Here is a 23,120-nt window from a genome sequence, read left to right on the forward strand (position 1 = left end):
GTGATGTCCGTCTGGATGGGCTGAGATTGGATTGAACGGTCATGGCGATCATTACAAAATGTTGTGATAGAGTAGAGGGATCATGCTATTGCAGCCTTCTGCAATATCATTCTTGCAGAAAGGCCGACATTGTGATAATGATTTAAAAGTGATACTTTTGTACTGCCCCAGTAATCCGAATGGTGGACAGAAACTGAGGCCTGAAGGAAATCTGAAGGTCTAAGAAGTTTCAGCCTGCAGATGAATTTCTGTGCTTTCTAGTATGGTCGAGTCCAGCATGCTGTTCAATTATCCAACTGCTCCAGGCCTAAGCATCTGGCTGATCTTCGTCTTAACTGCATCGAGTTGCAGTGAGTTAGCGACTCCTTGTGATGGACGACGGGATAAGACTGTGATTAGACTGCCTCTGCTAATGTGCAAAACCCTTTAAGATCATATCTTCTCTGGCCCTGCAAATTGACTATTCCACTTTGGCGCTGTTTATCCATTGGGTCTTGACATGTTACTAAATGTTGTTGAATTCTCTGTGTTTGATGTTTCCGCACGAGCACGTTCAGAAGGGCAGATGGTTGTGACTGGCTTGAACCTGCCTTACTGTTGATCTCATCGATCCCCTAAGGAAAAACTCCCAAGTTATGCAGGGGGGGGGGGGCACAGTGTAAAAAAAAAAGAAAAAAAGTTTGAAGCCTCACAAATTCCATCATGCTTGCATAACTCTGACCTGCTTGATAGCATCCAGAAATGACACGTGGAAAAATGAGAGATTACTGCACCAGATGGTGCAGATTGTTTCATAGTTTCTTTTAGGCCACGCATGTAGAAAACTGCATTTCGTGCCGAGAGCTGCTTCTGATAAGGCATAGCAGCGTACATGCCATGACCCAGATTGCAACTCGCAGTCATGGAATCTGAGATCAGCTCTCCTAATGGGAAATGGCCAAAACTAGTCAAATCAGCAACATGGCTTTATTACCACCTCAGGAGTTTTAAATTAATAGCGGTGTCTTTTACCGATGTTTGCATGCACGCTGTTTTTTTTGTATGTAGGCCTCTTGCTTTAGCACGGACACCTTTCTTGTCACTGCCATGTTCCAATAACATTCACTCCCGATTGCCACTGTTCCGAATTGTCCAGATTCTCCACGTACAGCACAGCCTGTTTCTGATCGTAACCGAACAGCGACTGACTGCCAAGCTTTGCTTTGTGAGGACACTAGGGCTACATGTCCCATGTGAATGTGCAAGGATCAACACCCGCCCCCCTCCAAGCATCCCTAAATACTACCTACATCATAATGGGAAACTGATCTCAGATCAGTATTACAGAGAAAGGCTCTCCTGACTGCCTCCAATAGTTGCTCTCTCCCATTCTCTCAGCGTTCCGGCGCAGTAAGAGTTATCAGGTGCTGAGAGGGAGAGATAGAAACAGGCAGAGTTTGACAAGCATATGGGGAAAGAGGGCAGTCAGGGTGGCAGCACAGGCCAGCATGAAATGTGCGGGAGGGGAAAAGCAGTTTTTGCATAAACATCTTTAGTGCTGCTAATGTTTCTCTCAAAACATTAAAACCCAGTAAGGGATTGCTGCAGCTAGCAAGTCATGTTTATGGTGTGTTTGAAACAGGCATATACATATAGGTTTGTAGTATACCAAAAAAAAAAAATGACCAGAAATGTGTTATACAGGAATGGAATTGGTGAGCAAGGATCTTTTTTTTATCATATCAGCTGCAAAGTTCTGATTTCCATTTCAGTGTCTACAAAATGAATACATTTTATGGCAAAACGTGTATGTGAACATTCTTTGCAGTTATTTGGTTGAGTTTCAGCCACACCAAATGCCAACAGATGGATAATATCAATCACATATAATCTTTATGGACAAGCACTGGCAGCAGAACAGGGTGTACTGGAGACCTCTGGGACTTTAAATGTGCCACTGTCATAGGATGCTACGCTTGCCAGAAGACAGTTGTGCAGTTTCTGTCCTGCTGCATCTGCCCTGGTCAAACGTAGGTGCTGTTATTATGACATGGATGCTTCAGCCTGCTAAGTGCTGAAGCACGTACTGTGTAAAAAGCGCCTGGCCTCTGTTGTGTCACTTGCTACAGAGTTCCAGACTGCCTCTGCAGGCAAATCAGCAGAAAGATTCTACACCAGGGGCTCCATGAAATGAATGAAATCATGGCTGAATGAAATCACTGCGTACAGTGCCAGGTGTTGGGTGGAGCACTCTGGAGAAGTGGAAACATTCTTTGGAGTGACGAGTCATGCTTCACTATCTGGCAGGCTGATGGACAAATCTGGGTTTGGTGGACATCAGGAGAGCGACACCTACCAGAACATAGTGAATAGTAAAGTTTAATGCAGGATGGATAATGGTCCGTTTTTCAGAGTTTGGGCTAGGCCATTTAATTCCACTAAATAGTTATGTTAATGCTACAGCATCCAAAAACATAGACAATTCTATTCTTCCAACTTTTGTGGCAGCAGTTTGGGGAAGGCCATTTGTTGTTCCAGCCTAACTGTGGCTCTGAGCACAACAATGTCAGTTCTGAACCAGACCTCATTATTTTTATCTTCTAAACCATGTAATCCAGTTTAGGTTCACAGGGCTGGGGCCTATCATGACGTCACAGGGCACAAGGCAGGAAGCAACACTGGACAGGGTGCCAGTACATTAGAGGGCACACACACACACACACACACACACACACACACACACACACACACACACTAGGCCAATTTAGAGATGCCAGTCAACCAAACATTGAGGAAACCAGAATACACAGAGGAAACACACACAGACAAAGAGAGAATATGCAAGCTCCACATAGGTAGCAGCTGTGCTGGGAACCAAGCCTGGTTCACCGTAGCGCTAACCACTGTGCCACTGTGTCGCTCCTGAGCCAGACCTTCTCGTCCAAAATCAGTGTCACACCTCAAAAATGCTTCTTTTGACTAAACAGCAAAAAATAACCACCGTCACAGTCCAAAGTCTTGTAGAAATCACCCCATAAGAGGCTGTTATAGCTGACACATAGGCAGGGAGAGGCAACTCTATATTAATACCCATAGTTTTGGAATGAGATGTTCAACAAGCTCATATAGGTGTGATGGTCAGGTGTCCACATACATTTAGCCATATAGTGTAATTTTATGGATTTACTCTATTTTGACTAGGGCATTAAACTGTGGCAATTATATATTTAATTTTTTTGTTTTAATACAAGTTATAATGCATCTAAACATCTGTAGCTTTTACTGCTGCATGCTGTATATCCTCTCAACACTATCCTAGGCTTATACCACCCAGCCTTATTTAATGCTTCAGCCAAACCTCAAGTCTAATGGTAAAGGAATTGTTTATCTGAAATGCTAACAGGACCCATATGGACAGCCCCTACATGCCAGTTAGGCTCGCATGGTCATACCAACCGGTCTTCTAGAACACCGCTATCTCTTGGCTTTTGTCAGCTGATAGAGTGTCTTGGGTTACAATGGTACTTTATTCTCCAAAAATCAGATGTGAAAGTGTGGACCCAAAGAAGCCTGTTGAGTTTCTCTGTGAGGACATCACTACAGCTTTGAGTCAGCAAGGGATTTTATTTCTGCAGGGGCAGCCAAGCATAGATATCTGTGTTTTTGTTTGGGTGCACCCTCATGCTGCTGCTGTTTGTGTGTGTGTATGTGTGTGTATGTGTGTGTATGTGTGTGTATGTGTGTGTATGTGTGTATGTGTGTGTGTGTGTGTGTGTGTGAGAGAACTGTAGGCACTGCACAAGAGTGCAGTAAGTTGCATAATTATGTGGAACTCAATCTGTGTTCAGCAAATGATTAAACTGTTAAGCTTAGCTTTTCTGTATGCACTAACATGGTTCCACAGCTCAAATAATATGGTTTACTTATAGTGGAAAACTGGCAGGTTGTTATGGGCATGACTCAGCACTTCCAGTCAGCTAATAGAAAGCTTCTCTTTTAAAATATGTAATTAGTGTAGGCAAGCTAAGGCTATTGTCTGCTTCTAGGCTATTTCTGCCTCCAAGTTATGTTACTATTATAGAAGTGCATATGCCCAAAATGTGACCTATAGACCAAGCATATTGCCAGTGTAAGGCCAAATATGAAAAGCCATAGGGATAGGTCCCAGTAATGACATAAACATAAACTAAGACATACCCTAGGGCATAAGACTACGATGTGCTGAGCTCCTCCTTCTGACCAGAGGACAGAGTAAACATGCTTCATGCCAAAACATCTTCTGTCATCAGTCATATACTGAATGACAGCTCAGAACGCTTCACCTTGTGAGTCAGTTTGCACTGTCGGATTCATGGTGGGCTGACCCTAGTCCTTGAACTGGTATGCAAATGGAATTATAAAAGAGGAACTATAAAAATTTATTCCGATTGGCAGATTGGTGGGTGGGTAAAGAGTGAGGTAAGCCCCCTGGGAATCAGAAAGCTCTTCGATTTTGATTCGTCACGTTCAGGAAAGCTCCTGACTGGGCAGAGCAGCTAGCACGCCGCCTGTCTTTCGCCTTTCATCCCATCACAAGTCAGTGATCGAAAGGGACTGTTGCGAGACTTTAGAACAGAGGAAGCTTTCTTTGTTGTGGCTGCAAGAACCCTCAGCCTGTGTGTGCTGTAGAGGGATAAAGGTCTACTGTTGTGTTTTAGCACTGTCCTGTGTGTGTCTTTGTCTAACCAACACATCTATCTCAGACTCTTACACACCTGTGCACAGAGCTCAGCCAGTGTAGAGGTGTCAGCTCAGTCCAGAATGCCTGTTGTCAGATCCCTCTGCCCCAAGTGTTGCCATTGGATAAAGGCACCTTGGTAAGGCTGAGTCACATGGCCCAACCCAGAGGTGTCCCGCATGTTCTTTGAATCGGCGTTCCAGCAGGTCAGCCATCTCAGGCTAATCTGGATACACAACCATGTATATTTATACCCGAGTGAAAACACACACATGTATAGGCACATACACACACATAAACACACACACACACACACACATATCTTCTTCATGGAGCATTTGTCCAAGGCGCAGTTCCCAGAGTTGTTTTTGAATCACTCTGGCTGGTCTGCTTCATCCTTCATGGCTGTAGTGCTGCAGTCTATAATTATCTTAATAACCGGAAGCCTTATTTAATATATCAGTGTATGTAAATCGAGCAAAACTTGGATTAAAAGAGAAAAGTTTAAAATGTAGAATTAAGTTAAAAGACATTCAACAAAGTTGTTTTTTCCCTGTGTTTTTATGTTTGTGATCTTTTGGAGTAGAGAAGGTGCCAAACTACACAGTGGCGTTTTCTAAGTCAGCCCGTGGTGACCCCTAGAGCAACAAGCCCAGCCTTTGGTGACTTTATAACCAGCCAGTTACACAGAGGGAGCGCCTGGTCTTGCCGGATGGGTCTGGAAACGCCGTCCTGCAAATAATAATTCTGTGTGAAGTTTGGCTTGGTCTCCAATTCCAGTGGATCGCGGATAGGAAGGAACTCCCACCGGGCACTGGGGATTCGTTACAGCCTGGAGGTTTTTAAACACAGAGAGTGCCACCCCTCTGTGAATGTCCCAGGCTACTCATTCATTTGCGTGTAAACAGCGCAAGGAGGGTGGTGTTCGAGTGGAGCCACTCTGTGAAACGTGGGCTGAAGGGCGGCTGCTTCGCGTGAGTGCCATTAGCAGTGCGGGGCAGATCAGAGGGCTGGCTTTCTCCTCAGCTTCCCGTAAAAAGGCCGCATGTTCCTGTTTCACTGACATTTACGTCTTTGGGGTTTGATGAAGTTCACTATGTCAACAATGACAGGGACTTTACGACTGCTCAGCTGGGAGTGGCTGACCTGGATTAAAGAACAGTCTCATTGACAGAGTGATCTGATCTCAGAAAAGTTTAACTTGCCCCTCAGTTTCATTCTGTTTGCATAGTATTATGGACAAAAATAACCGACCTCAGCGGGTGTTTTTGGGAGGTCGGACGTAGTTGTGATAGATTTCTTTGCCTTTTTTATTGTTATTTCTTTGCTTTCTTTCTGCTCTCTTTAAACATTTTTCCCCTTTTGTTTCTGCTTTCCTTCAGTACAGTGTTATCAGCTTTCAGATAGAGCCTCCTCCTTATCTATCTTCCTTAACCTGTGTGTGTGTGTGTGTGTGTGTGTGTGTGTGTGTGTCTGTGTCTGTGTGTGTGTGAGTGAGAGAGAGAGCGAGAGAGATAGAGGTGGAGGGACATGCTTTCTGTCCCTTCTCTCTGGCTGACTCCTCGTGCTGGCAGGCAGATCCCGACTAAAGTCAGTTTTCCGGACAGAGCGTCTCTATGGATGTTTCTGTCGCGCTGCAGCGTTCTGTCTGCGTAAAACCAGGACAGGAGGAGAAACCTTGCAGAGTTAAGGGAGGAGAAAGAATGGGAAGAATCCTCCCCTTCAGATCATTAATGAAATTTAGGAAATCTATGAGAGAGATACCGGCCACCCGTAGCTCGTTGTCAGCTGGGCTGGCTAGCAAGCGTGACGTATCATAATTGCCAGCGCTAAGAAGATCGGAGCTGTTTCCTCTTTTTCTGCATTTTTCTGCTTTTGTCAGTAAAGGGAAACGAGCTGCGTCAGAGGGCTGAGGGCAAAGAAGCTGCTTTCTTCTCTCTTTCCCTCTCTCTCTCCCCCACTCACTCTCCCTCTATCTCTCCTTCTCTCTCTCCCCTCCTGCTTCGCTGCTTGTCTGCGTGTGTTAGAATAAAAGCAAGATGTTTCTGCATATGGACACCTTACTCGTACAGAAAACCTTGTCGGATTACGTTTTTTGGGGGGGGTTTTTTGCCCCTGTGGAAGGGCAAGATCAGTGTCTACGTTGTGATTGTGTGTGTGTGTGTGTTTGTTTGAAGAGAAGATTAGCAAAACACACGCGCAAACACACACGGCCTGCCTCAGGCTCCTGGGCGGAGCCTCCACAGGTTGGTAGGGCTGCTGGGAGGCGAGCCAGTTTATCCTCCTGCTGCTACTCACGGATCGAGAGAGCACTGAGGGCAGCGTGAGCGAGGCACGAGTGAGACGACGTGTCCCGGTCCCAGCAGGTGCTCATCCCCCGGACACGAACAGCTGCGCGTGCTCTGGTTGGCCCCCCCACCCCTTCCTCGCAGGTCCCCGTTGGGTGCCTTGGGCCGGTGGGTGGTGGCGAAGATCAGCGGCGAGGCAACGTGCCTCGTGGCCTGGCAGGATGCACCTGGCTTCGGACTGGCGTCCGCGCGCCGTTGCTCACCATGCTGCCGTACTTCGTGGAGAATGCCGCGCTCACTCAGAGTGAGATCTACCGCATGTGAGTGTACCGCTCGGGAGGAGAGGCGAGGAGAGGAGAGGAGAGCAGAGGAGAGCAGAGGAAAGGAGTGGAGAGGAGAGGGCAGGAGAGGAGAGCAGAGGAGAGGAGTTTCTGTTTGATTTACTTTTCTCCGAACTACTTTTGTCTTTCCCAAACTTTACTGTAGCTTTGGAAATGATGTGATCACTGCATTGAGGCCAATGAAGCTTTCTTGGATTAAATATGATTTAAACTGAGGCAGGACAAGAATATAACACTGAGGCGTTTGAATGTAGGAATACTTGGAAGGCATATATATATATATATATATATATATATATATATATATATATATATATATATATATATATATATATATATATATATATATGCATGCATATACATGTATTGAGCTGATGATTTGGTAGTAACTAATGATACTAACTAATTATAGTAACTAATGTACTTGTAAACAATGAAAAAAAAAATTCTGCAGGTTTTTTTCTTACCTGTCGTTAAGTAATCAAAAAATTCAAATTGCATATTAGTGACTGGTTTCTTTTCATTGAACAGCAATAATACAAATTGTTTCCATTCAATATATTGTTACAGCCCTATGAAAAGGTTGGGCATTGCGAACCACACTGTGCATTAAACATTGTAAAAGCATGGTTCAGTAACTAAACTGTATTCTAGGAGTTCATTCAAAATGCACATTTAGAAACACCAAACACACTTTTGAAATCTCTCCCAGGGGAGCATTCCTGCAGGTCCTGCTTTGTGTGGAGCCTCTGTTGATCCCTGGCCCATTGTGAATGAAGACTGATCGTTGACCACATCAGAAGGCTTCTGTTGTTGGGATGTAAGATTTTGTCTGCATTTCTTTAAATGTAGCAGTGCACGCAATGGTGTTCCAGGAAGGGCTGATGGTTGCTGTCTGTCTGACTGTCTAGCTGGCTGGCTTCAGAATGACTGGGTACTCTAAAAGCCTATGACAGACACGGGCGCATGTGCAACAGTGGTGGTCTGTGGCCTGTAGCTCCAGGTTTCCTTTTCCTTTTTGGAGTCCTTGTGTAACACAAAAACTGTTGACCAATGAGAAAGACTGATTAAAACACAAGCCAATTAGAGTTCAGACTGATGCCATTTTATATTGGGATTGTGATAAAAGTTGAAAGGAGGTTTTGTGTGGTTCTGGTCCACTCACTAGTTTGTGTGGTGTGGTCTCCACGTTCCTCGGTGTAAAAGCGAGTGAGACGTTGTAATATATTAGTAACTACAGACATGTCTCCTCTATTTGTATTCTTCACACAAGGAACCTGATGCTGGTCTGGTAAGCCAGGAAACCATACTCATGTAGTATCATGCCTGGCAAGGTTTTTTCTTCGGTTGACGTCGCATTGAGCTGTCGCTGAAGGCTGGGGAATGGCCGCAGGTGAGGCGCTGACGTGCGCGAAGGCTGCGAGCATCGCTCCGGCATTCCTTTCGAATTTGTAGCATCAGAGGTCATCCGTCTTGACACTTGGGCTGACTGACAAGGAGTTGCATCTCTAATTAGCGTGTAAACTTGCTGGCACCGTTCTGGGAGGACTGTGCTGGAGCGCACGCACGCACAAGCCACTTGTTTGGTGCGATGGGGGAGTGTATTTTTAGCTGGCTGTAGTTCGTGGGGTGTGTGATAACAGGATCCCTATGGCTGCTGGCTTTGGCGCGTGTTAAGCAAAGTCGACCGTGTTCCGCAGTGACAGTCCCAAGCCTTGATTTATTACTCTGGTATGCGAGATTTATATGAGACACAACACTGCTGTCATGAGAAATTCTGCTATGGCTGTTTCTGCCCACTGGGCTCCTTTTTGCACTAACTGAATGCTGAATATTCCCATTCTTTATGTTCTCTGTCAACTCTGGAGAGTTTTAAACACCATGTGTTCTCAGACTCTTTAGGCTAAAGTTAGAAAAAACACCTTTCTTGTCTCCTACACCAGTGGAGAGAAGATCGAGGCCTTTACCCCAAATGATTAGCTATGTGCTAAAGCCATAGTCACAAACACATGATTTGGTGCATACCAAAAAAAAAACCTGAACAGTTATGGGAATGGCTTTTCTGTGTCAGGAAGTTCTAAAAGGAGGCTTCCTGAAAACACTAATGAAACACGAATGAGACACGACACTTGCCTGGAGGCAAAATATCTGTCTGTACGATATCCTGGTTTTAGTCATAGTACTAGTTGCAGCACCTGGCCAGACAGTTTTTGTGTATCAATAGTGGAGACCTCAATTGCCAAGAACATTATCATTAAAATGTGTAGTATGTGGATTTACACTGCTCTCTGTTACTAAACAAAATACAGCATTAAACATTGATGGTTTTGGCAGGCTTGCTGCAAAATTGTTAGCATAATTATACATCTCGGGATGAGTGCAGTCAGTTCAGCTTATCGGTCTCTCTCTGTCTCCCTCTGTCACAGTGTGTCTCTGTCTGTCTTGTTCTCTCCACCCCACTATTGTGGTTTCTTGGCACCTTCGTCAGTCTTCTGTTTTTCCCCTTAGATGGGGGCATCACTGTCAGACACTTTTACCCTTAGGCCTAAAGTTGATTACTGGAAGGGTGGATGGAGAGCGAGAGAGAGAGAAAGAGAGCATGCTAGCGAGAGGGAAAGGAGGGATAGGAGAAACAGACGAAAAGAGGAGTGACACAAGAAAAGAGGAGTGACACAAAAGGCCTTGTAGTCCGCTGACAACCCCCGCATCCGTCACAGAGCTCAGACTTTGTCTTTGGAACAAGAGAGAGAGGGGACAAGAGGGAAGGATGGAGACAGAAAGGGGGGGCGAGAGTGAAAGAGAGAGAAGGAGGGATGGGAGAGGGATGGAGAGCAGGGAGAAAGAGCACGGGAGAGTTATCGTGAAGGAGTGAGATGTAGATAAAGAGAAGAAGAATGGGAAAGGAGGGAGGTGAAGGATGGTGGGGGTCTGGGACTTGAAACAAAGCCGCTTCTGTCGTTGCATCACTCGTCATTTGCTAGCTGCTGTGGCCAGCGTTCCTCGGGACGCAGAGACACAGGAAGTCCAGTCAGGGCAAGACAATGGCTCCAGAATTGAGTAGGGTGAGTCAGCATGGGGTCATGACCACAGCTGGGTGAGAGGGAATCAAAATGCGACCTCAGAATATTTTAGCTCACTTATCTGCTCTACCTCCCTCTCTGTTGCCATAGCATTCTCACAGACTTGGCATATTTTGTAAAGGGGCCTCGCACATGCGCTGGGGCATTTTTAACCCTTTCCTCACAGGTCTCCCCAACATCCTTCTCATCCAAAGCCCTAATGAGCAAAAGATCGACACTCAGATGGAGGAAACACATTGGGAGCCATATAGCAAACTGACCTGTGATCAGTATATGTCTTTTATAAGCCTTGTAAACATAGTTGGACAAAGAGGAGGAGAGCATTCACCATCACCTACTGAAGGTGCTACCTTCGTATGTTCTCACGTCTCACCTGGCACAGGGTGCAGGCGCTCCAGAACGTTCTACGAATGTGGGAATGCGACCTGGTTAGACACGCGACGACGACTAAGAAGTCTCGTCCCTGAAGCGGCTCACCATTGATGTTTGCTAGAGTATCAAGTGTCAAGTGTCACAGGAGATTAAGCGCTGTCCCACCTGAAGAATCAAACCCAGCAGAGGTGTCACAAGCACATTCTGATTCACCCGTCTCATGGGACGGGCTGTAGAGCAAGCTGTCTACGCGTGTGATCTCTCCCAAACCTCTGTTAATTAAACTCAGGTCAACATGCTTGAAAACCACTGAGTCACAGTGCTAGATTGTCTCGAGTTTTGATCAGTGGGTTGGTCCTTTTTGCAAGCTTGCTGGGACTTTTTGCCCATTCTGTGGTGTGTTGCAAGGGCTGTAGGGTATTTTTTTCTCAGGTCTGTCCCCAAAGAGGATGTTGGCTCCTCACATAGCTGATCTTATGATAAAATTATTATGGCGTGGATCCAAAACTTTTTGTTGCAACAAATTAGTGAATTGACTAATTATTTATCCTTGCTTTAACTGTGTTGTCCACCCTGTCTTGCTCTCTTTTTGCAGTCTGAGCGAGAGTTTCTTTATGGTGAAAGGGGCGGCCTTATTCCTGCAGCAAGGCAGTACTACACAGGGCCAGAGACCTCATACCCACCACAAAAATGCAGGTGAGTTGCAAGACACACTCACACACACACACACACACACACACACACACACACACACACACACACAAACATGCTAAGCCTATTTGTGTTCTTCTGTTTGTATGTCTGTCTCAATTTTTTCCCTCCTCCATATCTATCTATCTATCTATCTATCTATCTATCTATCTATCTATCTATCTATCTATCTATCTATCTATCTATCTATCTATCTATCTATCTATCTATCTACATGCTCTGTTTGCATTATCTCTTTTTTCCATGTTTTATTTACATTTTCTGCTGCATCCCTTATTTTCCTTTGCTGCAGTGCTTTAAACCCTAACTTCTACTGCTAACCTTCAGCCAGTGCTGTTACTGCACATGTGCGTGGCACATTCCAAGGTAGTCCTGATAGCAGCAGACACACTCTGGCCCTGCACCGTGTACTAACACATACTTTCTAGTACGTGTCCTAGAAAAACCTATACGTCGGTGAACGTTAGTGTGGATTAGTCGGATTTGTGGTTTAGTGCGTTGGAGCTTTGAGCATGGGTGAGGCCCAGGAGGCTCTGTAGTTTATGCAATCTCAAGGAACTTTCATTTTACCTCTTTAGCATGTTCTACACACTGGCTATTAATGTGAATATACACATTGCAGGCATTAAATTCTTATCCTTTCTCCTCTTTGCCCAAACTGCTATTTAATTTGAGAAGATTCAGGACCCAATACAGAACACTGGTTGTAGACATACTGTAAGATGTCTTTATTTCTGTAATTTCCTTTGGTCTTCCACAAAGTTTTGCTGCCTCCAAAAACCAGCAACCTGCCTTTGCTCACACGCTATGCTGTTCTGCATCTCTCGGCAGTCCAGAGGTGTGAAATGTTAAAGAAGTGTAGAGATCCCGGGTGACATTTTCAACCTTAAACTAAGTCCATGCAGTTAGCCTTGGGTGGCCTACAGTTCTGTGAGTAAGGCCCGAAGCACACGGTCTGTGGGCTTTTGCTTAAATGTAATCCTTCAGTCCTCGCATGGCTAGCAGTGCCGATTGATTGACAGTTTTTTCGTCGTGGACTCCACACTCCACAATCTGCCCTGAATGAAACACCGCACACTTTCAGATTACGCTCCCGCACAATAGGCCTGACCAATGGTTCCGATTCTGAAAACCTCCATGGAGTTTCTTGTGACCTGCTACATCGTGGGTTTTGTCTCAGACTAAAGTGACCTTAGATCTAAACAAACATGGCGGGTGACCTAACTTCTTTCTTTGCTGTTTCTGTTATGGTATCATGTCTGTTGTGTGTTTAGTTTCAGATGAAGAAAATTAGTTAGGTAACTCCGTCATAGCTGGTATTACCAAAAATGGCTATAGCTAACTGCCAACTTCAAGCTGACGTGAAGTGAAAAAAATGCCAAGATAATGCTATGCTAACAGATAATACAGCCGCTGTAATCTGCATGGTAGGAATTGAAATAGTTGTTGCAGTGATTTTTTTTAGCTTGATTTTTTTTTTTTTTTTTTTTTTTTTTTTATATATATTTTTTTTTAGCTGCGTTATTAATGAATGTAAGTGTCATTGCTTCACACTTGAAAGAAGACGGATGCATTTTTAAAGCAGAAAACATCAGATGGTCCTGGTGCCAATAGAGTAACCTTGTGCAGAAAAGAAAAGAAAGCTAAATTGGTGAGCAGACAGTACAGTGATAAGTACAATAAATATGGACTCACTGGAGCACATATTCCCTTGTGCTTTCCCAAAAAGGTTTGGGAAAGCTACTTTTCCATCCAGTAAAGTGCTACTTTTCCATCCAGTAAAGTGCTGGTAGTCATGCTGGAAATGGTACTGGTTCTTGTGAACTAGCAATCCTTTTAAGAACGGACCTGCGTTCCCACCGGTTTGAGACCCCAATGATTAAATTTCCTTCATCTGGAAATAGAAGTCATACCACCACTGTTGCTACTTTATTTGTTTGCTTAAATATTTTTCAGAATCTTCACACCCATAGAGTGTCAACTTAAATTATGCACTTAGACATCTGCAACTTTCTATTGAGCTCAGAGAAGGTGAATCATTTAAAATGACCTCACTACCAGTTTCTGCCATGATAAACCCATGAAGCATTTTTTGGCTGATGCAGCTTTTAATGTATTCGAGTGCACTTCTCACTCCAGGCCCTAATCTCCTACGTCCTTGCCCCGATTCTATTTTAAAGCCCAAACCTGCCTCATTTTCCAGTAGCGTCACGAGATGCTCTCATTTAGCGGGCCTGCAGAATGTGCTCCCTCTACATCTCCTTTCCCCTCCCCCCAAAAGATTTTCAGATATGTTGTCATTCCCCTTGGCTCCTAAACACTGAGACCTAGATATTTAAAATAGCAACAGTGACACTATGCTGTTTGATGCAGTGTGCGTCACGGGGCCTGACGCAGCCTTCTCAGCAGCTTCCAGAAGAAGGTGCCTTTTGATGCTAGCCATAGGGCAGTTACAGTTTCAGTGAAGGTCAGGCAGTGCTGATCTTACTCCAGAGGATAAGGGCCCAAGATTCAGAACTCCTTTGCAGGTGGAATAAATGAATGCCACATGGAATAGCAAAATAAGTGTTTGCTTTGAAAGGGCAAAGAAAGTTCAGTGTTCACTGATGCTACCAAACCCAGCAGGTCAAGAGTGCTGGTCTAGCATCAGGTTCATGTCTATATTATTATGTTCAGTGGGGCATGAAAATGCCAAAACTAATTGTAGGATGAGCATTCTTACTTTGATAAATGCGGACCAGTGTGCGCAGAAACCCAAAACTAGGCAGAATAGGTGAGTTGGTTGTTTTGCTTCCTTGAATCCTGTTTTCAGACAACTTCTATTCAGACATGTGCCTTGGTTACCCTCCAACCCCCTTTTCCAGACACATCATCACCATGCCAACCGTGAGGGTGGGGTGGCTCACAACAATGATCGCTCCACTTTACCTGAAGCGCAGCCAAGAAAGAAAGAAGGAAGAAGAAACATCAGCAGAGGCTGCGTGTAAAACATCTGATCAGAGCCCAAACTGTTAATTAATGACTGTGGTGCATTAGGTTTACAAGCCTGTCTGGCTGCAGTCTTCTGGCTGTCTGCTTCATGAGCTCTGGGCAGTGTTGCTGTGCACTCTGGGACAGTGCCAGGGCTGGTCAGGAAAAGAACCCATATAAATGCATGTAAAAACTGTATTTGTTTTGTAAACAACTGACTTTTTTTTTTTTTGGAATGCCCTGTTTTCACATCCCCAGTGAGGCTAAGAATTTTTTTGGGGGGGCGGGGGAGTGGGAGTACAGGACTGCCTGATGCATTGTTTGTAAATCTTTAGCATGATCCTTTGCAGTATTGACGCTGCAGCCTTTTTGTGTGTGTTCTGAGCAGTCTGACCGATCTGGAATATTGTGTTCTGTGGATAACATCACAGCATCACAGTGTTCTTATGATGGAACACATTTAGGCAAATCATTTAGGCAAAAAAAGAACACACGTCACATCACATCTAGTAATGTCACATCAAGTGTTCTCCAGTCTGTTTTGATTTATTGGAAAACATGAAGCATTATAATCACAATGTATATTTGTGCAGCCTTCAGTAGTCCTACAGTAGCATTGTTAGATTAGGGCATGCTATCTGAGTTTGGCGTGTCTGCTGTTTTGGGCGGGACCTCATTATCTAGCGTTTTGACCGGTACCTGACAAATCTTCCGTTTTGGGTGTACCTTCAGACCTCATTATCCTGAGGGTTAAGAGTGGGCCTTCCACTGACCCACTTCCCTAATTGTGGGTAAGATGGGCGTGTGCCATTTCTACTCGCTCAGACTACAGGCTGCCCCATTCTTCAACTAAGAATGCCTCAGCCTGTTCAATTCATAATTGCCATCACTCCATGTTTGCTTTGATGTAATATATGAAGAATGTTGTTGGTATTGAGCAATTCTGTTTTACTGAGAGCTAAGAGGTAACATGTTTTTTCATGTTGTGATTATCCCCCCATCTCAATAGGAGATTTACCTCAGCACTTGCAGGTAATGATCAACATTCTTCGCTCTGAGGACAGAATCAAACTGGTGAGCAGACATTCACATGCACGCACATTCCTGAACGCATTCTGTTGCTTTTCCATGTTTATTGTTCCCAGGTGGGAACAGGCTACACACGTTATTGTGGAGTGTTCTGTGGTACCTGAGGTGAAGAATGAATCAGAAATGATGGCCAAAGCACACTTGCGTTGACACGAAGAATTATGCATACCTGTTTTTTGATGTTGATAAAGAAAGAAAAGAACAGAAAATGTCGTAGTGGTACATGTATGTGCTGTACTTATGAGGACCACATGACCAGAAATGTGAGCATTATGTTTTGTATATGGTTCTAAGTGGTACTGGTCTATGGCCATTAATTTCACGTGCCTGCGTATGTGTGTCAGGCTGTGCGGTTGGAGAGTGCTTGGTCAGACCGTGTGCGGTATATGGTGGTGGTTTATACCAGCGGCAGACAGGACACAGAGGAGACCATTCTTCTAGGGATGGACTTCAGTAACAAAGACAGGTGAACTCACCCCTCGCTATTCAAAATGAAGCTGTGTTTGGTCGAGTGCTAACATGCATAGTATGCTGAGATTCAGACAGCATGACCTGACTAGCTATACCTTCATTGGTGGATGAACAGGTACAATTATTGGTCACGCTGTCCCTTTAATGAGGTATTTTTTTTGAGCTTTCTGCTTATTTGCACATTTGTCCATGGTAGGAATGTCAGACAGATCTGTGCACTTTGAGAGTTTAGATAAAAAAAAAATCCAGACTACTGCCTCAAAGGTAATCACAGATCGAGAATGGTCTGAGTTGAAATCAGGTGAACATGTCAATTCACAGTTATCCAACAAACTGTTGGGATCTCAGGGCCACAACTACAATTGCTTACTTCTCAGTGAGTCATGGAATTTTGCAGTTATGGTACATTGATATGCCTGTGCGGTTCAACGCACGAAGACTGTCTTACTCAGTATGGCGGGATGGTTGCAATTATAAAGTCGATCTGTATGGAAAGAGAACCATTACAACAGCACACCAGTAGGGACATGTCTCCTGATTCACTTCAGTTAAAATCAATGGCGGGTCTTAGAGTCTAGCCAATTTGAAACGGTGTAGGAACACCGTGGAATGAGTCTGATTGGCTACAGTAAACATGAAGAAATCAGGCAGTAAATCCTACATTGTTATGGCTCTGTGTTTATGGCTGCCTAGAAGAAAAACACTAAATAGTAACAAAACCCACACCATATCAAAATTTGTGTTGCTATCTGTTGCTATTTGTCCATGCAGTACATATCAGAGGTTCCCTGCAGCATGAGAATTTCTGTCCTTGTTGGTTTTACCTGTTAAATAAGTAGGTGGTGTTTTCTCTGCAGTAACTGCTGCTCTATAGGGATGGTGCTGCCTCTTTGGTGCGACACTAAGATCCATTTGGACGGGGATGGGTAAGTGAGCTCTGCTGTGTTGCCCCCTATTGGTCAAAAAGGGCATGCGCAACCACACAGTGTAAATATTCAGTGTAAGTACTTAGGAATTATCAAGAAAACATTTCTTACATAATTTTTTACTTCATTTACTTGCTGATTATCGCCAGTGACATGCAAGGAAAATTTAAATGTGAAATCCCTGACAGTGCTGATAATATCAGCAATCATCATTTTAACTGTAACCTTTCTAAGTGCATGGCTAGGTTTGAGATGACCTTGGGTGACCTTACGGTTTTTGTCTTTAGGGGCTTCAGCGTGAGCACCGCAGGCCGCACACACATCTTTAAACCTGTTTCAGTGCAGGCCATGTGGTAAGAGACCTGTGCATATGTGTGTATACACACACACACACACACACACACACACACACACACACACACACACACACACTTGTGTAAATACCTTTAAACCTGTTTCCGTACAGGCCTTAATAAGAGGTCTGCACATGCACACACGCACACATACCACATACAGTTTTTAAACCTGTCAGTGCAGGTTGTGGTAGTTTGAGGCTACCTTCGTGTCTGGTGAGCTGCCAGATTGACTACTAGAGTGGAACAATACAGAGTCTCTTTAAGATTCCGGAACGTGTTTACAAGCCATCTAACATGAGAACACAACACTCCTTCTACTCACCTCGGTATGTTCACCAGAGGGCTCTCCTTTTCTCCCAGAAGCCCCGTCGACGTCCAGTGCCCATGTAAGGCAGCTTATGTTCAGCCTTATCTCAGCTTGATAATCAGAGCACTTGCGTAGGGTCAGCTTGTTCATTCAGCTCCTTCAACCCTCTTATGAAAGACAAAAACTGTTTTCATACAAGCTAGTGTGCCTGTGCATGCACCGAAGGACCTTGATTTCATTAGCATGGAAAACTGATCCTAGATCAGTCTTGTTTCCTCTGAGTTGCTTTATACAACAGCCTCACGTAAAAGGTCTATGTGTACGTATGCTGATTGGATGCGGCTTTATTTATTAAGAATTGAGAGGTGTTTCACTCTGAGAAGCTTCAGTTTCATGTTTCTTTCTCTCTCTCTTACTCTCTCTCTCTCCCTTTCCCCGTATCTCACTCTCTGTGGCCAGACATGACTGTAAAAAGGCAAACAATGTTGGTAGATGAGGAATTTACGAGGTTTCACACAGGTTATTGTACTAATGCAGAAGGCCTTGTTCCGATGGCTGGGTGTGTCTGCATCCTTCGTGGAACTATATTTGTGAGCTTATAAACAGGAGCTCCTCTGGGGTTTTGAATGGTGTGAGCACATTATTGTTCAGAGGCATTGAGAACCTGTGGGAGATTTGCTGAGTTTGACCAAGCCAGCCATGGTGATGCCACCTGTTGGTGGATACATGTAATTGTTGCTCTTTGTGAGGATGCGTACCTCTTTTTCATTTATGACATTTGACATTTACATTTATGTTGATAGAGGATCCTTAGGGACACCTTGGTCTGTATGCACAAAGTCTTAATGCAGTAGTGTTGTCTTGTAGTCAGCGTTCAGTATTTTCTTATACATTTACAAAGGTTTGTAAATAATGCTATGGATCATTACTTGATATCCTTGTCTCTGTCAAAATCAAATAGAGAAGCTCACACATTTTTATAGGGTCCTCAAATTCATTTGGCACAATACCGTTCATATTTTTAGCCAAAATGCAAAAATAGACTTATGAGAACAAGTGTATGTTTATCAGAAAGTGAAAAGCATAAGTCTCAGATGTTGGATTGGTCTCGTTTCACCTTTGGCCTTTGACTTGTTGCCAGGTCGGCACTGCAGGTGCTGCATAAAGCATGTGAGGTGTCGCGCAGGTGTAACTACTTCCCCGGGGGCATAGCGCTCATTTGGACAGGCTACTACGAGAGCTGCATTGCCTCCGATCAGAGCTGCATTAATGAATGGAATGCCATGCAGGACTTGGAGACAATGCGGCCGGACTCCCCTGCCATGTTTGTGGACAAGTGAGTGCTCTTCTCCTCTTCCCTTCTCTTCTCCACTCTTTTCTTCTCGACGTGCTGAGTTTTAGTATTTGTACTTCGACTCTCCACCGAAAGTTGATGAAGTGCCATCCAGGCATTAGAAGTACGCTTGAAGGTACCCTCAGGCTATATTTATCAGCAAATGTCAAATAAAATGTATTCGACCATAGCTTCTTCACTACGGTTAAGTGGGACTGCAACCCGAGGCGCCCGTTGGCATGACAGCTGCTCACCCCACTCCCCACCCTGCGACACTCCGTAGTTCCCCCGGCTGCCTGGGCGGGAGAAATCCTGACGGGTCCTCAGAGCTTTTAATATGCTCTCATGCTCTCTGCCTGTTTGCCCTGATAGGCCCACGGAGAGGGAGCGAACTGAATGTCTGATTAAAGCCAAACTCAGGAGCATCATGATGTTCCAGGACCTGGAGAACGTGACGTCGAAGGAGGTAAGCACAGAACTGGGACTCTTAACGGGTTACACCGCTAAGCTGCCACTAAAGCTGTGCAATATATTGTTTGGAAATCGTCATTGCAATATTGGACTTGGTAGTATTGATATACAGCAGCAGAACACTAAGGTAAGCAGATAAGCCCTCTAACTGACCAAAAAGTTTTAAATGTATGACATTCTGAACGCAGACATTCTGGACGAGTGTTCTGGGCAAGATTTTTGCTCTCTGCATTTACTTGATTCTGCAGATGTAAATTATTTTGCTCAAATTGATGCAGGTCAGTTTTTAACTATGAAACATCAGTGTTATTGATAACACCAGTGTTATTATTTTTTTATTATTTTGCTAAACATATTGCAGTATTACTTTGCTAGACATGTATCATCAGTATCATGTATCATTAGACCTGTATCAGCAGTAATGGGAACCCCTTCATACAACCATAATACTAGATCGGACAGCCTAAAATTTGGGATTTATTCAAAGAATAAATACTTGAGAGTGACCTTCCTTTTAACTACTTGCATAATTTCAGACTTTTATCTGCAGTATTTAGCACTTATTTCATTTACAATGCAAACTGAATTTAGGGAACGCTAAAACTACTCCCCAGGACTGACGTCCCGTGTAAGGGCTTGCCCCATATTTCAGTGGCTATGTTGCTATTGTAAAGCCTTTAATGGAGTAGCAATGTCACCAGACAGTTCCAGTCTGCCTGAGACCGAGGCTTCAGTGTTGAGGGTGTAACCAAAATGACATGAAACATGCCCCCATCAGATCCGTAACGAGCTGGAGCAGCACATGAACTGCAACCTGAAGGAGTACAAAGAGTTCATCGACAACGAGATGCTGCTCATCCTGGGACAGATGGACAAAGCCACGCTCATATTCGACCATGTCTACTTGGTCAGTACTGCCACACTCATATTTGACCATGTCTGCTTGGTCAGTACTGCCACACTCATATTCGACCATGTCTACTTGGTCAGTACTGCCACACACATATTTGACCATGTCTGCTTGGTCAGTACTGCCACACTCATATTTGACCATGTCTGCTTGATAGCTTGCACTCTTTCTGCTTTGTCCGAGCTGCGTTGAACACTTGCTAAACAGTGAAACGTTACGGAAGTGATTAACGGTTTGACACTTGGATCAACAGTGAGGTGTGTCATATATTCACAGGGCTCCGAATGGAACGCGTCCAATCTGGAAGAGCTGCAGGAGACAGGGTGAGTTTAAACTGAAACTGAAATGAAAAGAAAAAAAAAATCTATCAATATGTCTCTGTCCTTCTCTGTCTCTCCCAATAGGTCTATTCTCTGTTAATTTTCAAAAACACATTTCCATTTTTCAGTTTTAATTCCTTCTTTGTTCAAGCACAAATACAGTAATATTTTTTGTTTACTCTGTGGTTTTCTGTTTGTGTTTGAGTGGGATTGTGTTAAGCAAACCCTTTCCCCTCCAGTTTAAAGTATAATGAAATGGCAATTATGTCAGCCTCTTATTAATAAATAGAATATTCTGTAAATGTCGTACAATCCTGCCATCACAGAAAAGTCAGGATGGTGGGGATTGCTTACAGTGCTTTTGCCCACTAAGAAGGAAACAGAGACAAACACTCTCCACTTGCTCTTTTCTCTTTTCCTTGTATGTTCTTAAACTAACAAAGACGTCTCATCGTTAACATTGGCACGCTTTGTTTCTTAGCGTGGGCTACATCCTGAATGTCACGCGCGAGATCGATAACTTCTTCCCAGGGACGTTCTGCTACCATAATGTCCGCGTGTACGACGAGGAGGCCACGGATCTGCTGGCACACTGGAATGACACATACAACTTCATCGTCAAAGCCAAGTAAGGGACACCCTAACAATAACACTTGTTTTTCCTCAACTAATCTCTGAAATATACCATAGAAAATATCCCCTGTGCCTCAGGCAAGTGGCCTCTGTCATCCTCTCTGACTTAACAGGAAAAACCAGTCCAAATGTCTAGTCCACTGTAAGATGGGCGTGAGCCGCTCGGCGTCCACGGTGATCGCCTACGCCATGAAGGAATATGGCTGGACACTGGAGAAGGCCTACAACTTCGTCAAACAGAAACGCAGCGTCACGCGGCCCAACGACGGCTTCATGAGGCAGCTGGCTGAGTACGAGGGCATTCTGGATGCCAGGTAACTGCTCAGCCCTTTAGGGAGTGGGGGACAATAGGACAGAAAGGCTTCAGGCTTGGAGGTTGTGTTTGTTTTTGTTTTATCTTTGCCAGTCAGCACAGTAGCCAAAATTGTTTGGTTTCGTTTAATTTATTAAAATTAACTTCGCAAAGTAAGAAGGCTTAAAATGGCTATATGTTAGAAATGTGATGTGAACTAAAATGATCAAACTCTATTGCGTTTATGGTGTGGTGAAATCAAAATGTAGTAATCTAATTTAAATTTTTGTGTCCTTATTGTGCCTGTGTAAAATGTACTTTGCATTAGAAATATATGCACATGTGCTTAATATGTCTCCTTTCCCATCTGTATTTCTTGGAGTCATTTGATTAGCATTGATGAGATTGGAAAATCAGAATTACAACAGCATTTAAAGGAGCAATTATTTTAACCACCAAAAAGTAGCAAGCAATATTTATAGAAGTGATTATTCCTTTTACATTTTTTCTACAAAGTGCACCCCCACATGGAGGTCGAGATGTTTACAATAGTTAGTAAAGCATCTCTGAAACATCCATGCACCTAAGTGTCGGTATAATGACGACTGTTTCATAATGTGATTAAGAATCATTGGCAAAATGACTTATTTGTCCTTTAAGTGTTGTCTACTCTGTGATCCTCTGCAGTAAGCAACGCCATAACCGCCTGTGGCGTCCAGATGCCAGTTGTGATCACCCCGACTGCCAGCAGGCTGGGGAGGAGGGCCCTAGCACTGAAACCCCGTGCGACCCCGCGACACCGTGCGACCCTGCAACCCCCGGCAGTGGCCCATGCTGCGCAGCGGCCCTCGAGCTAGACCCTGCCGGCCCGCAGAACCACAACTACTACTTCCGTCGGCTGTCTGACTCCGCACTGGACAGTGAGCCGTCAACACCAGTGCGCGCCCCGCCGCTGCTCGACGCCGAGCGCGTCTTCATCGCCATTGAGGATGTGGAGCGCGACGCCTTGCTGGACGACGACGCCTTCGAGGGGCGTGGCGGCCTGCCCCTGGCCCACTTTGGCGCTCCAGGGGAGGGCACGGCAGCGCAGACATGCCTGCGTGGGGCTGAGCCCCTCGAAGAGCTTCGTCTGCGCCTGGAGTTCAGCACAGTGGAAGAAGAGGATGAGGAGGAGGCGCAGAAGGAGCAGGAGGAGATGGAGGCGCTGGCAGAGGGGGGCCGGAGGGGAGCAGGAGGCGGGAAGGAGACAGATGGAGACTGCGATGAGAGCGGGATTGATGTGGGTGCAATGAACAACCTGTGCAACGAAAACTCCAACAACAACAACAACCACCTCCGAGCACGAAGCAGCCTCACTGTGAGTCTTATCTTGGGGGTAATTTATGGACTGATGTTTGATGTTAACTGTTCAGCAGAAAATATGGCATTTGTATGTAGTAATGGTATTTTGAGCTAATTATATTTAATGAAAATGTATAGTGGAAGTCGTACAACAATTACATGTAAAACATGTAAAACACACCTTGAAGACACCCTAATTAATGCTTATTACTT

General features: G+C 44.5%; 1 protein-coding gene across 3 annotated transcripts in view; it reads left to right on the top strand.

Annotated features, from left to right (window-relative positions):
• ssh1a (slingshot protein phosphatase 1a) overlaps positions 1–23,120 on the top strand; it is a 33,662-nt gene that overhangs the window by 7,809 nt on the left and 2,733 nt on the right. The window contains exons 1-13 of one of the 3 annotated variants that reach the window (XM_027009297.2): positions 6,274–7,304; positions 11,373–11,473; positions 15,468–15,532; positions 15,892–16,013; positions 16,876–16,944; positions 17,232–17,297; positions 18,749–18,943; positions 19,313–19,406; positions 20,190–20,318; positions 20,598–20,644; positions 21,123–21,269; positions 21,388–21,588; positions 22,254–22,923. In XM_027009297.2, the coding sequence (XP_026865098.2) occupies positions 7,249–7,304; positions 11,373–11,473; positions 15,468–15,532; positions 15,892–16,013; positions 16,876–16,944; positions 17,232–17,297; positions 18,749–18,943; positions 19,313–19,406; positions 20,190–20,318; positions 20,598–20,644; positions 21,123–21,269; positions 21,388–21,588; positions 22,254–22,923 (1,962 nt within the window). In that variant the 5' untranslated portion in view covers positions 6,274–7,248. Of the gene's footprint in view, positions 1–6,273; positions 7,305–7,908; positions 8,146–11,372; positions 11,474–15,467; positions 15,533–15,891; positions 16,014–16,875; positions 16,945–17,231; positions 17,298–18,748; positions 18,944–19,312; positions 19,407–20,189; positions 20,319–20,597; positions 20,645–21,122; positions 21,270–21,387; positions 21,589–22,253; positions 22,924–23,120 lie in introns of those variants that run through there. The other 2 variants (XM_027009299.2, XM_027009295.2) reach the window with 2 other exon arrangements.

The sequence above is a fragment of the Electrophorus electricus genome, chromosome 5 (assembly GCF_013358815.1).
Source record: "Electrophorus electricus isolate fEleEle1 chromosome 5, fEleEle1.pri, whole genome shotgun sequence".
In the NCBI taxonomy this organism is placed as follows: domain Eukaryota; kingdom Metazoa; phylum Chordata; class Actinopteri; order Gymnotiformes; family Gymnotidae; genus Electrophorus; species Electrophorus electricus.